The sequence below is a fragment of the Vanessa atalanta genome, chromosome 28 (assembly GCF_905147765.1).
Source record: "Vanessa atalanta chromosome 28, ilVanAtal1.2, whole genome shotgun sequence".
In the NCBI taxonomy this organism is placed as follows: Eukaryota; Metazoa; Arthropoda; class Insecta; order Lepidoptera; family Nymphalidae; genus Vanessa; species Vanessa atalanta.
In genome coordinates this window covers 1,638,224-1,655,361 of record NC_061898.1, presented here as the reverse complement: position 1 = coordinate 1,655,361, position 17,138 = coordinate 1,638,224, and the positions used below count along the sequence as shown (strand labels likewise).

The 17,138-nt window shown below is 32.1% G+C and overlaps 2 protein-coding genes across 2 annotated transcripts; both read right to left on the bottom strand.

Annotated features, from left to right (window-relative positions):
• Positions 1 to 81: 81 nt before the first annotated feature.
• LOC125074651 lies at positions 82 to 14,425 on the bottom strand. Its single transcript, XM_047686030.1, has 5 exons — positions 14,215 to 14,425; positions 3,898 to 3,976; positions 2,396 to 2,572; positions 1,608 to 1,722; positions 82 to 818 (listed from the first exon to the last, which is right to left on the bottom strand). The coding sequence occupies exons 2-5, from the start codon at positions 3,965 to 3,967 to the stop codon at positions 686 to 688; spliced, it is 495 nt and encodes a 164-aa protein (XP_047541986.1). The 5' UTR covers positions 3,968 to 3,976; positions 14,215 to 14,425; the 3' UTR covers positions 82 to 685.
• Positions 14,426 to 15,330: 905 nt separating this feature from the next.
• LOC125074614 (putative uncharacterized protein DDB_G0293878) lies at positions 15,331 to 16,832 on the bottom strand. The gene has a single exon (XM_047685976.1). It carries the CDS (start codon positions 16,753 to 16,755, stop codon positions 15,355 to 15,357), a length of 1,401 nt encoding a protein of 466 aa, XP_047541932.1. The 5' UTR covers positions 16,756 to 16,832; the 3' UTR covers positions 15,331 to 15,354.
• Between the last annotated feature and the right edge of the window lie 306 nt (positions 16,833 to 17,138).

Below are 17,138 nucleotides of genomic sequence, written 5' to 3'. Positions count from 1 at the left end.
TGGGTTTACGAATTAATTAATTTTATTTAAAGAGTTTAATTATGTCATTATGTATATATCATATAGACATAATCAATGAGGCTTTAGCCTGGTATATGAAAGACATATTCTTTTAAAAACAAATCTGAATTCAACTCGACTCTATGATGCTAATTTAAATTACAATTGAAAATAAAATTAATTTCGCCCTTTTTTATGTTGCTGGTGTAATTGTCTTTGGTTCGTATAGCCTCTTCTTGCCAGTGGCAAGGTGAGTGTGTATCTCCGGCTCTGAAATTAAGACGCGGTCGGTAGGAGAGCGCTTCTGCTCGTTTGCATGACGTCACTAGCTGGGATGTTCGATTTCGCTCGGAAGGTTATATAGGTATGAAGTGTTGGTAAGGTGCTGATATTCTAACGGAATTACAGAGTGTGCTGATACACCCGAGTGTATCAGGAAGGATATCTTTAAGTTGTAAGTGCAGACTTGTACTATTAAAGTATTACTCGGAATTAGTCTGAGTAAACAGGTTTTATAAAGGTACGCCGTTTGTAATGGAGACTGTCACCAAAATGATCCACCTCTGAGTTAAATATATGACATTTGTATTATATATTTTTATTATCCTACTTAGCATGTAAAATTACAAAATTACTAAGCCAAGCTGCTCTAAGGTGTGTTTTTTTTTTAAATTTATAATCTATGTTAGCTCGTCACGGCGTGCGATAGCAACACCGTGATGACGTATGTCATTAGAAATGTCGCTGGGACAGACGTTCTGTGCGAGGTGTTGCAAGCATCCGCGTCATTACAACTCTGAAGACAGCCGTGGACGTATCTGAAACAATTTTTGCTTATATGAAGAAAAAAAAAATATTCCAACATTTTAAATTTATGGTAAGACTTTTTTTGCTTGGGATGATTACATACCCAATAATTACTCAGATGGTCTACCTCCAAAAGATACTAATTCATTTTGAACGGTGAGTGAACAACTAAATACAGAAGGCAGACAGATAAACTCAGGGCCGGATCTACCATTTGACTTTTTGGGCTTCAGCCCAGGGCCCCGTGGATTCAAGGGGACCTAAGTGAAGTTGAAGTAAAAACTAGACGATAATGCGAAAGAATCCATCAACTTTTTTAGATTAAACAGATCGTATGGTTTGCAGTCATGCGAGTCCTGAAATTAATCAAACCCATTCAATTAATTTAATTCAAGTCTACGTTTAGATATGTCTTAGATGGGCCCCTAAGTAGTGTCAGCCCAGGGCCCCCTAAACTTACGGTCCGGCCCTGTTTAAGCCGTAATTGCAATACAAGTTATCGCTAAAGTACTGAAGATTAATGGTGCTTACCCAGACAAACTTGCAATAAACCCTACCTACTACCAGTATATTAATAAAGTTGGTAATAGCCCTTTCTATACTCAATTTTTTAATTTTTTTTTACGGTTGTTCAGAAACCGAACTTACTGTTAATTTAATACATATATAAAGTATATTGCCTACAGGCAATACAAACTAAACATATAAAAACACCTATATATATATTTAATTCAATTTTATGCAAAAAGTTTTTACGTCGATATAATTTTTATATATATAATATACGTGGCAACACTTACCTGTCATTATAATAAAATCGACCACAGTGAGACATGCGGATGATCTCAGTGTCGGTGGTGGCAGTACCGGAGTCTAGACCACACCCCCTCACGGTTATCGTTTCACCGGTGTCATCTGTAAAGACATGAGATCAAAGCTGGCTTTAAGGGAGGGCCAAGGACAGACGAGGGTATTAATGAAACGTCCAGTGACAGTTGTCTGAAGTTCGTGGGGGAGATCTATTTAATTTTGCTATTTCAAGAGTTTGTTAACTGTTCTTGCCATTAGACAAAGCAAACCTTGCATTTTAAATCCGTAATATCGTTGAAAATATTCATTTGAATGACATGCTGTAAAGGGCGATATTAATCTATATTAAATACACAATGTATTCAATGGCTTAATTAGATATGAATTAATCTGTATTGCTAAACATCGCTACATAAATGAGCCATCGCTTCTCGTAAAATTTAAGGGATAAAATGATTATTGTAGGCTAACCCTAAGTAATGTAGACCTTTTTAAGGTGTACAATACTTTAGTAAATTGCGTTTGCAATGTACGCGCAAAAATGTGTTTATTTACATCACATTAGAAACCTCTAAAATTATCAATGTTTATCTACTATATTGTGCATGTATTATACATAGATACCTTCCCCTTGAATCAATCTGTCTATTAAAAAAAACCGCATCAAAATCCTTTGTGTAGTTTTAAAGATCTAAGCATACATAGGTACAGACGGCGGTAAGCGACTTTGTTTTATACTATGTAATGACGATTAGTGACATTTTAGATATATACTTACCAAAAACACCAGCTATTTTAATACAAGAGGTGGCTGGAAATAACCCGTCTCTACCCTTCCTGCCACCCATGCAGGGGGACTCCAGCATGTTCAGGGAGTGGTTGTTGTGGAAGGGATCATCGCAGGCCGGGAAGCGACCGTTCATGGATACGCATTTGAAGCAATCAATGCATTGCGCTGAAAAAAAACCAAATAGGCGTTTGAAGTTCTCCAAATAGACTAAAGACCATGGCAATTTCAAGAAGGAGCCAAGATTTAGTGCCCTTTTTAGTGCACAAGTATGAGCACGCACAGTTGTACTCAATTCCCTCACTGACAATCCAAGCCAATCCAGAACTTTACTTATCAATATCAACGTTTCCAACCTTCAGGAGTTCTGAGAAATTATTGACACATCGACTTGGTCACAGGGTCACAAGCTCTGAGTAATAACGCACTTATTAAATACTCTACCGCGAAACAATAAGACAGCGTATTGTTGTGTTCCAGTAACTACAAGCACAAGTGTCCTAACATCTCACTAATGAAAGGGTATTTACCATGTTACAATGGTGCTGTCTATGGGCAGCGATGACCACTTCTATTCAGGTGACCCAAGCCTACCCATTTTAAGTTATTGTGTTGATTGTTATTTGTCGCCGGAGATTGCTTATTCGAACTCTCGCTGGTTCTGTCTGAACGGTTTGAAGACATGTAAAATATTTTGCGTTGGATTGTTCATTTCTTGTAAAAGTTATAGAGAAGTTCTTCTCAACCTCCGCATTTAAAGAACTTGGTTGGGACATCATATGTATTCGCACATATATGTCGCACACAAGCGTTCCTTAACAATTTGTTAATAGAATGAGGACCTAGTTCAACCAATGTTCCAAGGTTGGTCGCGTATTACCAATGTACCTAACGTTGGTTGGTTGGTTGGTCCTGACAGTACCAATGTATATACAGGGTGACTTAAAGATGGGTGCAAAGCTTTAAGGAGAAGCTAGTATAGGCAATTCCAAACTATTTAGGCCAAGGTTGTCATAGACAAAGACTGCCTATTTTTTTTCTAGCAAGCTTTGAAGACTTTTTTTAAAAAGACCCAAAAATCTGCAATTTTTTTAAAATAGCTAGCTTAATATAAAAAAAGTAGTCAAAGTCTGAATTTATTTTACTAAATTAATGTTCAACCAATCTTCGGAAAGCAATTATCAAGCATGTACGTCATAAGAAAAAAAATACAGTCATTTTAAGTGCGTGAAATCTATCAAACAAATCAATTCTATTGAGTTGATTTCATATAATAATTAATTTTAATCAAGGTAATTAATTTTAGAGAGCGGAAAAAAGTTACTGGTAGGGTGCGAAGTGCGGTAAACGTGCGAACAGACGTCGCCAGTTTACAATGAAATTAAATCAAAACCTGACAAAGATTTCGAAACATTTTTATAATAATTCATATACAAGATAATTATTACTATTTTAAATTAAAGGTATTTTTAATATATGCCTAAAAAACTTACCAATTGATGTCCACGACAATAGGACGATTGTGCCGAGGACAATATTTGTATTCAGCCTTGGTGTTGCCATATCTTAAAACTGAAATAGAGATTAATTATTAACATAAGGACTTTATTTTTATAAATTTCATTTAAATCTTTTACCGGTTTCAGATACGGTTATGGATAAGAAATTATTTCGGATTATCCGTTTGTTTCGGACAGTTTCGAATATTATCGATTTTTAAGTTTTAATTTTTTGGTAGAATTGGGTTGACTTGTCTGCGCTATTCGCAATTCAACTCACGGAGACGCGCCCCACTATTTTTTTTTAGTTTTACAAGACCGACCCGACTTCGTAAGGGTAACTGTAGGGTTAAATTTCCGCTTATATCGCGATATATAGCCTATTTCAATGGAAGCAGGAAAAATGATAACAGACCTTAGATTCACGTATTTCATGCGGTTTGCTAATAACTCAGCTATATTGTGCACTACTAAGAGTTTATGATTAATATATCTTTATTTATAATATAACCCTACATATACACTTAACTGCTTAATGCTACTTTAATTTTACTTCGTAAATTCCGACAACAGTCTCGTCGACATTTAAAAATGCAATTATTTCGCAAATCCACAGTGAATATCACAGATTAATCAAGCTCTCGACCAATGGTATCGCGTCAATTTGCTGTCAAATGTTTTTTTTTTTTTTTTATTTTATTTTAGTTTTGACTGTCAAATGTTGTTTATTTTCCTTTTGTTCTGTCATTGTTGAAATAAAATATATATAATTAAATTGTAAAAGTAAACTAAAGTAATGCCTGATAATGTCCCACTTCTGGGGTAAGGCCTCCTCCCTTTTGCGTGTTGGTGGATACAGATAAGACAGATTCATTGATATAAGACACGTGCAAGATTACTCGCGATCTTTCGCTTCACCGCCTTCCTTATTATATTAAAAACTAGAGACGCGAATATTAATAAATACTTCTCCGCACGAGTACATATTATTAATAAAGAAAATGAATAATACTTTAGAGTTTAGACCATGCTATGGAATATTGATTATATTTAAGGAACAATGTAGCTTTCTATCAGTGGTTTTTTTTTTTTAATTTCGGTCATTAGTTCAAGACATTATTCCTTACATAGAAAAAAATTACCTCTGTATAATCTATGTATATAAAAACGAAATAAGACTCACTGATTAATCACGAAATTTCAGAAACTCTTGGCAGGTATTTAATTTTACGAAATTCCACCCATAAGGGGTGAAATTGAATCTGTTGAACCGATTAACCAGCTGTACCATTTTATTTTATTTCAGTAACAATAAGACTCTCACAGTTATAAACTGTAACAATTTATATCATCAGGCGATATAATCGAATATTCTACTTTATGACAACATTGCTTGTGGTTTGGTTGCTACCCACTGTTTTACATTACCATTGCATATGAGCGGTGGTTACCACTTACCATCAAGTAGCACCACCCACCTACTTATATCATAAATACAAATATAAGTGCGATTTAAATGTATGTATGTATATACTAATACTTTATTCGTTATTAAATCATGTTTTCATTTTCGTTATTAGAAAATACTTTCCTGATATAAAACCTCTTTTTAACATATAAGGACGTGCTAAGTTTTCACGACGCCCGCATAATTTACTAGTCTATGCAGGGCGTGCATAAAAAGCAACAAAATAAATCAAATTTTTAATTTATACAGAATTTTACGTTATAATAAACTAAATTTTTTATTCGATTTATGGAACAATACTATTTTAATTCTATAACTTATTAGATGATAAACGATGAATTGTATAATTATAATTGAATGATAAATTATTTTAATTGTTTTCGTTATCAATGCATGCCATAATATAATTTAATTTTAAGATATTATAAATTTTTATTGTTGTATTTTATGATTAGACCAAGTGTTTTTTTTATAAACAGTATTGTAAATTCTGTTTATAAAAAAAAAGCAACCGCTTTCCGAAACGGTGGTAGTGTTTTATTATTGACGATTCAAAAACGTTTCATTGTGAAGTTTACATTGACTACAAGATTACAAGAGAACTTAGCGTCTATTTAATAGCTCGTTTAAATAATAGATAGTCCTACATCTATAGCCTATTCCAATGGAAGTAGGAAAAAAGATAAACAAACCTTAGATTTGCGTACTTCATGCGATTTACTAATAACTCGGCTACATTGTGCACTAATAAGAGTTTATGATTAATATATCTTTATTTATAATACAACACTATTACACTTAACTACTTATTTCCACTTTAATTTTACATCCAAAATTACAACCGATAACGGTTTCGTCGACGCTCAAAACTAATTTTTTTCGCAAATCCATTGTGAATATCACAGATTAATCAAGCTCTCGACCAATGATATCGCGTCAATTTGCTGTCAAATGTTGTTTATTTGTACATTTTTTTTCTGTTATGGTTGGAATCGAGTATATTTGCCAAATATCATTCAGATCCGTTCAACCGTTTTGGCGTTGAGTCACAAATAAATCCATCCATTTAAAGTTCCCATTCATAGTATTAGTAGGATATCGAGCAGGAAATGCTTTAAACTTCATTTTTAATGTTACGATACTATACGACCGTCTTAAAGTTCTCTTCAGGTGGCAATACTTGTTAGTATTGATTAATTGTTGTACCGCGTGACCTTCAAACCCTCAATAATTCAACGATTTATTAACCTTGAGATCATTTATATTCTTTAAACTTAATAAGCTGGTGATCTTTATTGACATACTGGTCACACACAGTCACAGCCAGTTAATTTCCCACTGCTGGGCTAAGGCCTCCTCTTTTTGAGGAGTAGGTTTCGAGCATATTCCACCACATTGCTCCAATAAGGATTTTTAGATACATATGTGGCAGAATTTCGTTAAAATTAGGCTCGGGCAGATTTCCTCCCGAACTTTTCCTACACCGAGCATGAGATGATAAACACAAATTAAGCACATGAAAATTCAGTGGTGCTTGCCTAGGTTTGAACCCGTAATCATCGGTTAAGATGCACGCGTTCTAACAACTGAGCCATCTCGGCATAATGTATATATATTCTTTATTGCACTTAAAAAGACATTACAGAAAATAACAAAATAGAGAAAACATAAGCAAAGGCGGACTTATCTCTAAAAGAGATCTCTTCCAGTCAACCTATGGAGGTGAGTGATAAGAGTCAATCAGCGGGCAATGTAGTGCATCATTACTTATAAAAAAATATTTATATAAATACACATTCATACACATATATAAATATATACACCAATACACATATATATATATAAATATATAATATACATAGATACCCACATATTAATATCAAAGTTTATGATGAAGGGTAAACTTGTGTGTGTGTGTATAATGTATTTAAACGTATGTGTAAAAGATCTATTAAGCAATTAGTTTGTTCACAGATGATGGCCTCCTGGCTAATTCTGTGTTATGTTTGTTGGGAATATATCAATTAACTATCCGTGCCCGCGACTTTGTGCGGGTTTGAATTTAACAAAAAAGTTATTGTTGCAGCCTAAGTTACTCCTTATTACATCAGCTATCTGCCAGTGAAAGTCCCGTCTAAATTGGTCCAGCCTTTCCAGAGATTAGCCCAAACAAACAGACTGACAGACAGAAAAAAAATTAAAAAAGTTATTTTGGTATATGTACCGTGTATACAAACATATGCATTAAGTAAAAAGCTGTTATTTTAATATTACAAACAGACACTCAAACTCATTGTCTTTGATTAGTGTCTATTATATTTGACAGCTGTCAACGCGTGGCGTACTGTTGTTGTCAGTGGTACGTGAGCGTTTTCGGTTTTGATTGCAAACCGATTTCTGATTCAGAAAACTATTTTAAAATCCGATTCCAGTAGCACTTTGCCTCGGCAATTCAATTGCGAACTTATATTTAGTTTTTTTAACTAACGACAATCACAACTTTTACACTTAAAAAAACAAATGGAAAAGTTTTATATTGTTGGCATAATTATTTACAATGTTTTTTTTTACATACAAAGATCTAATGTTTATTACTAAACTATATATGTATATTTTTATATACTCCACTCTAAGCTTATTATTAGGTTAACTAACTTTTATTTTCTGAAAGAGATCTTTTTCGTGATTTTTGACATCGGATTTCCTGTTTGACAAATCGATACAAAGATATTTGTGTTCGAAATTGGAGTTTAGATTCGTTTGATTCGGTGTAATTGACAGTGATGTCACAAGGCTATAGTTTATTCCAATCAAAGAAGGAATAAACGTAAACAAACCTTAGATTTACGTATTCTTCGCGATTCGCTAGTATTGTTCTTAAATGAATAGTTTGCGCGAGAGATACTTCAAAAGTGGTAAAATATGCCGCCCCCCCTCCTGTAACTTCGAAAATAAGAAAATGATAAAACTAAAAGAAAATTATGTACATTACCATGCAAACTTCCAACGAAAATTGGTTTGAACGAAATCTAGTAAGTAGTTTTTTTTTAATACGTCATAAATCGTAAACCGCAATTTACCTTTCATTCAATCATCTCAAATATAAAAACAAAAAATTTAATATCATAAACATAAATCTGATAATAAGAACTGAAGGACGTAATGATGACCATCGTAACAGACCGACCGCGGGGAAGAGGATGTCCGCCCGCAACCTTGTGGTCAGACATGCTACAAGTGACCCAGAAAGAGAATCTGAGTACACAGACAAGCCAGAACAGAGCTCTCTGGCGCAGACGTGCAAGGAGACACGACCCCGGCTGAACTTGGAAGAGGTTTGGACAAGGAGGAAGGAAGAATAAGAATAAAAAAAACTTGTTCCGATTTAATGACAAGTTCTTCTCCGGTTAGGTTAGTTTTATTACGAAACGATGACAGTTTTTATGATCGATTAGAAGAGAAGAAAGTCGAAAGGGAGAATTTTCGTGGTTTTGTTTTTCTTGCCAATTCTAACTCGGCGTAGGAAAATATCTTGAAGAAATTGCACTTGTCGGGTGTAAATGGGCCACATGTGTATCACCTGCATTATAGCACCAATAACATTTATTATATTTTACGTATATTGGTGATATATTTATTTGTTCTAATTCATGGACAATTATTAACACGACTGATGAAATATTATGTATATTCACAGCAGCGTTGATCGTTTTGATCTAATCAGTGATAATCATTGTATGTGCACAAGAAGTAAGGATAAGCTTATAACGCCAAGTTTCCGACTCCGCAAAGTCAATAAATCATTCTTGGGGCAAGGTATCCGTTTCTATAATAAAATTCCGCAGACATTTTTAACTTTGCCGTTTAATAGATTCAAATCACTTGTAAAAAATACATTGGTAAAGAAGGCATGTTATTCGATACAAGATTATATTGATGATAAAAAAGCGTGGAGTTAACGCTTGTTGACTTCCAGGCAGGAGACATGACATACATATATAATTGTATTTAACTAACGTGACTGTATTCTTAGATGTTGAAAAAGAAAACTACTGAGTTTCTTGCCGGTTCTTCTCGGTAGAATCTACATTCCGAAACGATGGTAGCTTTGCCAAAAAGCTAAAAGCCTACTTGAATAAAATACGTTTTGATTTGATTTGATTAACGCAAACATTACGACAGGACTAAGGGGTTCAAGCCCCTGTCCAAAAGTATCGCAAAACTTTCTGTTTAGGGAGCATCACACTAACAAAACGAAAATAAAATGTCGTTTGCTAAAACCGCGGGGTCAAGTCCCTCCCAAACAACAATCGCTACCGCCACTTAAAGCTAATTATTAATAATTAAAACTTTACCATTAATATAGTTAAATTCGGAACTATGTACTTCAACATTATAAACTCAAAACATATATATTGTCTGCTTAAATATCTCGTTGGCTTATAACACCCACTCATGAGATTTTCTACCGCCAAACTTAGTATTGCTGTGTTCCGGTTTGAAAACTGAGTGAGTCAGGAGACGAGTTTTTTTCACATAGAACGGTAATGATAGATTTCCGAAACTATTCTTATCAAACTTCGACTATTCCTCAAAAAAATTAACCTCAGCTTAATATGAGCTAATTTAACTTATTTATATCCATTTCGATACGATATCGTTTATATTACGATACAACTTCGACCGAATCGCAACTGTAGCGTTGTTTTAGTTGATTAAGTTTGAATTCGATTGCAATAAACTGTCAATTAAAACTCAAATCCCTTCATTCAATACAGAAGCCTTACACTTACTTATTGATAGTCAAATTAGGTATAATAGCGCCGGTTTGGAAAAGGAAACACCCTGACCTGAGAGGAACCGGCGAAAGGAACACTGCGGGTGTTTCTTTTTTGTCATTTTTATTATTTACACGATTGAATATAAATAGAAATAGCCAGGAGGCGATCGTTTCATTCCCAAGGTGTGCTATCAATCATAAACTCACTAATTGTATAGTAACCTTTCGCACACAAGCGTTCCTTAACAATTTTTTAATGAGGACCTAGTTCAACCAATGTTCCAAGCTTGGTCGCGTATTACCAATGTACCTAACGTTGGTTATTCCTGACAGTACCAAATACCAATGTATATATCTGATGTTTTAATAGCGTAAGCCTATTTTTGTTCCAGTGATTATAGGACGATAGCTGCACGTAAAAAATCGGTCGTGGTCATTTTGAAGAGCTCCAGCCGTAAATGTGCAGAAAATTAAATATGATTCTTGATTGCAATTTACTAAATTGCTACTATTTTACAAATAATTAATTTTAGAGAGAAAAAAGTTACTAGCCGGTTAGAGAGCGGTACAATGGCTTTAAAGGATAAAAACGTAAAAACATAAGTAAATTGTTTTCGACATACTCCAATTCTACCTGAACTAATTTATACTATTTGATATTAAACATTTATTTTAAATGAGGTTTATTATTTTGGCGCCAAATGTGATTTGCAGCTTACAATTACATTAAATCAAAACAAAACCTTTCATAGGTTTCGAAATTCCTAAAAAAAGTTTTAAATATTCAAATTAAATAAAATAAACCAACAAAATACTCACTAAGCATTTTAGTACAGAGAAAGATCGAGTTTGCTGTTATAAATTAATTTATCGTAAAATAGAACCGCGTATTGCGTTCGACATTTTTTACGAAAAAACGTTAAACGTCACGATGGGAGCCATCCCTGCGGTCGCTTGTGTTGGCTTAATTACAAGCATATGTTACCGGTTTCACAAGATTCACGCGATCACGTTAATAAATTAAAACATTAATTACTAAGGTATAACGTTGTTTCGTATCGTGTGATTGTTATTATGAGCCCGCGTAGAGTATTTCGTTATTGCTCCGCCATATTGAGACAAACAGATTATAAAAATGTCAAAATATGTTTACGATAAAATTAAGTTTTAACATACGAATAATAAACATTATGAAATTTACTGTCCGTCCGTCTAAACAGGACTCTCGAATATTTTATCCTAGATTTTAAATTATATTTATTTTTCCTAGCAATTAATTAATTTTCTTATACTCTACTGACATACTCTGTGATTAAAATGGTGGAAAACAGTAGCTACTGAGTTTCTTGCCGGTTCTTCTCGGATCTACTTTCCGAACCGGTGGCTTTACATTTAATTTAATATCAATTCAAAAGTGATTTTATGAGTCTACTTGAATAAAAAATATTTTGATTTAGATTTTCAGTATAATCTTGTACCGTATAAAATACCCATTGAACACATTTTTCAAACTGTGTGCTGTATAGTGTCAATATTTTGTATATAATGATTATATACAAAAAAAAACAGGCCGAGAAATGAAAATGAACCGTGAAGGTAGATTTTTGGATATGTTGGACGAGCTTAGAAAAGCTTAACTTGAAATTCGTCCTCGATTTTCTATGTGCGTTTGCTGCTATCTTGTTTTTCTGCGATAACTCGGCTGTACGACGTGATACGAGAATTATAATAAGATACTTTTTTGTTGCTCTATTTTCGTTCTACAATTTAGGTTCTATACATTTTATAACCAATCGTTGATGGTTATTGAGTTATCGAGCGCGAAAGTGGCGATGATTTTACTCTTTCGATCTTGGAGCGCGTTCAGCATGTACCTGATCTCTCGCATCAGATCGGCTTGGCGGCTCGGATTTTACAATCCTGTTCATTAATTTTTTCAAACTTTCATCAGAGTGTACGTATAGTGCCTAACATATTTCATCTTGCTTTCTCGATTCCCTCAGTCCTCTAATAAGAGGGTTTAAAGAAAATCGCTGTATTCTAATTTTGTTGAAGGCAACCTTATTACGAATGCAAAATATTTTCAGATTTTCTACCACCAAACAGCAGTAGGTACTCAGTATTGTTAATACATATATATATATATATATATTGTTATTGTTGGTTACATATATAATATATATACTTTATCTTTAATATATTTTGTTTTTTTTTTTTTTTAATATGTGCAAATATAATAACAAGTGCAATAAAAAAGAAAAAAAAAAGAATTTACATTTATATTTTTAATCTATACAAATAAATTGAAGCGACTGTCTCTGACATAAAAACGAACTGCCTCTTTTTATAAAAAAAATCAAAATTAAAACATTCTTTATTCAAGTAAACTCAAAAAGGATTTGTGAATCGTCATGTTATAGAATTGAATTTAATGTGAACCCTTTCGGAAAGTAAATCCTACCGAAATATCAAAAATAACTTCTTGCGAGTTACCAACACAAAACAATTGTTTTATTTTATTTTTTTATTATAACCATGGGTGGTGGTAATCACTTTCCATCAGCTTGTTTGCCACGTGTACCATAATAAAAAAAAAAGTCTTTACGGTAATGTTCAAAATAGCCAGTTTTACGAACATATTTATTTGATGTAGGTACCTATATAACCGCGAGGCGCAACTCAAAAATTTCAATAATAGATCATTTAGATAACGCACTCAATTATATGTTTTTGAAGCTTGAATATTTAAAGATCGCGTTCAAACCTGGGCAAATAAACCGGTATTTTCGTGTGATTAATTTATGTTTATAATTAATTTTCGTTCTCGACAGCGAAGGAAAAATAATAAAGAAAAAAAAACGGTGAGAAAAGCGTCGGATAAAATTTTTCCACATGTGTATTCAACCGTCATTGGATCATACAGTAACAGTATGTTAATTTCCCACTGCTGGGCAAAGGCCTCCTCTCCCTTTGAGGAGAAGGTTAAGAGGAAAAGAGGAGGAGGGACTAATGCGGGTTGGTAGATACAAATGTGGCAGATTTTCGTTGAAATTAGACACATGCTAATTATAAACACATATTAAGCACATGAAAATTCAGTACTACTTGCCTGGGTTTGAACCCGCAATCATCGGTTAAGATGCACACGTTCTAATAACCACATCTCAATCTTATTTATTAATTAGATTAATCTCAAGGGATCATTGTCCAGCGGAATGTTTACTTTACTTCTACTTTTCAAGTTTGTAATTTTTTTCTACATTTTAAAATTAATATCATAAGTATTTTAATAAAATAATTATTATGTTTTAATAAAATAATTGTCCTAATGAAAATATGTTGAAATAATTAAATCAACAGAATACGCCTTCTTGGTCACGAAATTTCAGTCCTATGCCCTAATAAGTTTAAAAAAAAAGTACATATAAACAAAAAAAAATGGTACAACAAATTTATCTATTAATAAAACGGGATTAGCTCAAAATCGACTATATGCAACTTTAATATTTAATACTCTGGTTTCAGAACGAAAATATTTTTAGGCTGTATAGATTTTTTTTAGCTAATTATGTCAATTTATTACGTTATATGTAGTCGGGTATAATTGCCCGGGCGGTTTCCGAACGCAGCCTTGGCTAGATATTGATTGATATTGATTTTATCGTTGTTAAATATATTCCGTAATAGATGATAAATAATTATTTTGAGATCAAACCCTAATTTGCCGAATAAATAGAGACTGCTACATATTATAAAAAAAATATGTTTTAAATATTATATATTCAAAAAAAAACTAGGCAACAGTAGAGAAATATTACGATTAAAAAACACAAAATACGAGAAGTTTCTTCCTTATAATGTTTAAGATTAACAGAATCACATAAAATGGTCTTTTATTTATTATAATAAATAGAAGTATTAATTTTATAAATCAAAAGGCATATTTTAAGTACGTATTAAAAAAAAAACTAAATAATTGAGGTGTGTTCATGATAGTACATTAAATTTGAAACGATATGATATTTTTTTAAGTCAATGTAAAAAATAATAAACTAAGACTTACCTGCCAGTGTTATTAGAAGGATCGGCTAATCAATACTGCTATATATCTATATACAGTTATATATCTTTAAACGATACTGTTAAAGCGAACGTAAATTCTTCAAAAATCTTCCTACGATATAATTTATCACTGTGCTATTACGGAAATAGATCGGTTTACGTTATAATGTAATGCGATGTCCGAAAATATTGACTAAAAGCTCTAAGCGATAGTCTCACTGAAATATTTTCATCAATGTTGCAAGTTTTCGAGCTTTTCTTTCCTGCAATTATGGGGAGAATTTTACATATTTCGATGTATTTGTGATTTATAATATTATATATTATAACTTTATAAAATTTGTGTCAATATATATTTTTTTATTTCATTGATTTAAATAATTTGGATATTTGCATTTAAAATTTTTACTTACCAGACTGCCTTTTTCGTACTTGTCGGATTTTGGTCTATTTACGCAAGATGTATTTTTGTTCATTTTGGTTAAATATTATTAGTAAATTTCGATATTTTTTCATAGAAATAACATTTCATTTTTTACTGAAAAACTTTTTTTAAGCATAGTCCTACCAAAGTGTTTGCTGATTATTCGTTTCTATGGCAATTGTGTTACTAGTTCAATATAAAATATCTATAATCGTTCTAATAAATAAAACTTTTATTTTTTAATCTGTGATTATCCTGGACTTCCAAAAAAATGTTCATTGGAATTTGCATGTTAGTTCTTCAAAATAAAGGTTCAAAAAGTTTCTTCGACATTCAAAACGCTATATTTTCGCAAATCCATAGTGAATATCATAGATTAATCAATCTCGCTATCGCGTCAATTTGCTGTCAAATGTTGTTTATGGCATTTGTCCTATAGATATAAATGCTTACTATTTCTTACGGCGCTATTGTCTATTGGCGATAGAAACCACTTTTATCAGATGTCTAATTGGTCAATCTGCATACCAATATAATATAAAAAAAAAATTTTAAGTCTATATAGGTTTCAGATTAAGAAAAGCCAAGTGATTTCAATAATGTGTTCAAGTTATGGTTGAAATTTAACCATAATAACTATTGAAAACTTGGCCCCTAAGTGTAGGGTCTTAAGCATAAATAAAATTACTCACAAGATAATTAATATTTAATTTTGCATTACTTTTTTAACATTATACATTCATATTTACACACATTTATGATTAATTGATAACTTTCAGAGTCTATAATTTTATACGGTTTATAAAGTTTAAGCACAGAATTCTCCTTAAAAATATTACTTTTGGCATATAAATTATTTATAATAATAACACAAGTATCATCGTTTAAATTAAATGCTTTGAGTAAAAAACAGCCATATTTAAAATTAACTTCCTGTATTCTAAGAGCCAAGAATTGCTCTTGAGGGAGAACGAAATTTGAATTTGCCGCCAAAAATCTCTCATGATACCATAGAGATGTGTTTGCATTTTGTTTTTTTATTAATGCACTAAGGCGATATGCCAATCCATCCTTCTTATATTTAACCTTCTTTGTTTGTGGAATATTATCAAATTTTAGGCTATCTGATGAAGATTTATTATCAGACTTTAAGCATTGAGAATTTATCGTTTCAGGCAATGAGTTAATAATTTCAATATCATCATTGCTGTTTGGACTGCTCTTCGATTCATATTCACTTATAGAATGTTGCGAGTTATTTGTGGAACTGAAATAGCTATCAAAGTATAATTTGACTTTCTCTGCTAATACCACACTTTCTTTTTTATCTGTTAATGTGTCATCTAAATTGACATTGTTGTTATAAATTTGTTTTTCTTGATATGTTAACGGGATTTCTTCATTTTCATTATTATTGTTATTTTTGTTAGTTTGTTGTACTTTGGTAGGGCTAGACTCGTATTTATGTTTTTCTCTGTATGTATTTATTTGGCAAATATCTTTGTTTAAATTGGTATTGTCAATGGTTGCGTCTTTGTGTTTACTTTTACTTAGCCTATTTTCTAAACAAGTTAATACTGGGGACAAACTTCTATTCCCTCTACAGGTGTCTTGACTAGTATTTGTATTATTTTTAAACAATTTTTTTCTTATTTTAGGCGAAATCTTTGGCGTGTTATACTTGAGCACCAATACAGGACTCATTGGTTTCATTTCTTCGTGATCACTAGGACTTAGACAATTTACAGTTGATTGTCTCCTTTTCGTTGGCGCGACATATCGCTGTGAACTCAAAATTGGCGATTTACAACCAACATTGGACAAATTTGAAACATTATCAATGTTGGAGTGATTTCGTGATTCTTCAACACTTTTTTCATTATTCTTCTCTAATGTAACATCAACAAATGTTATGTCAAGATTAGAAATGTTATTAGATATTTTCTTTTTACCTTTCACCCGTTTCCTTTTTCTTTTAACAGCTTTTACGTTAATTTCATTGTGTGAATACTCATATTCACTTGAATCGCTACACGACCAAATAATTTCCTGGGAATCCTCTTGTGAATTTAGTAGAATAAATTTTGATTTGAAATAGTTTTCTTTTTGATGTTTCATTTTTTTAAATTGGTTTTAAAATTAGGAACAATAATTTGCACAAATTTGTTAAAAAAAAATATATTAAGATGTCATTTTTTAAAATAAAGTCGACATTGAAGTTATTTAATTGTCCACAGATAAACTCAAAACTTTAATAACAGATAACTGACCAATTTAAGAAAAGTAGTCTATATCTCTTAACAGGTCGAGTTAGGTTATGGTTATAATAATATATTTTTCACATATTATGGTACTTTGTATCTAAAACATATAATACTTTTTATTAATATAAATAATTCTAAAAATAAGCAATGTTTAAAAATAATATACCATATGAATGAGATCGTCTGCGTTGTTGGGAACTAATAACGACTAACAATGTATCAATTAATAAGTATAGC

Excerpts from the sequence above, each read along its gene's own strand:
- LOC125074614 (XM_047685976.1), bottom strand. The coding sequence starts at position 16,755 with ATGAAACATCAAAAAGAAAACTATTTCAAATCAAAATTTATTCTACTA.
- LOC125074651 (XM_047686030.1), bottom strand. The coding sequence starts at position 3,967 with ATGGCAACACCAAGGCTGAATACAAATATTGTCCTCGGCACAATCGTC. Across the intron at positions 2,573-3,897 it reads ATTGTCGTGGACATCAATTG|CGCAATGCATTGATTGCTTC; the intron begins GTAAGTTTTTTA and ends GTTTTTTTTCAG. Across the intron at positions 1,723-2,395 it reads TAAAATAGCTGGTGTTTTTG|ATGACACCGGTGAAACGATA; the intron begins GTAAGTATATAT and ends ATGTCTTTACAG.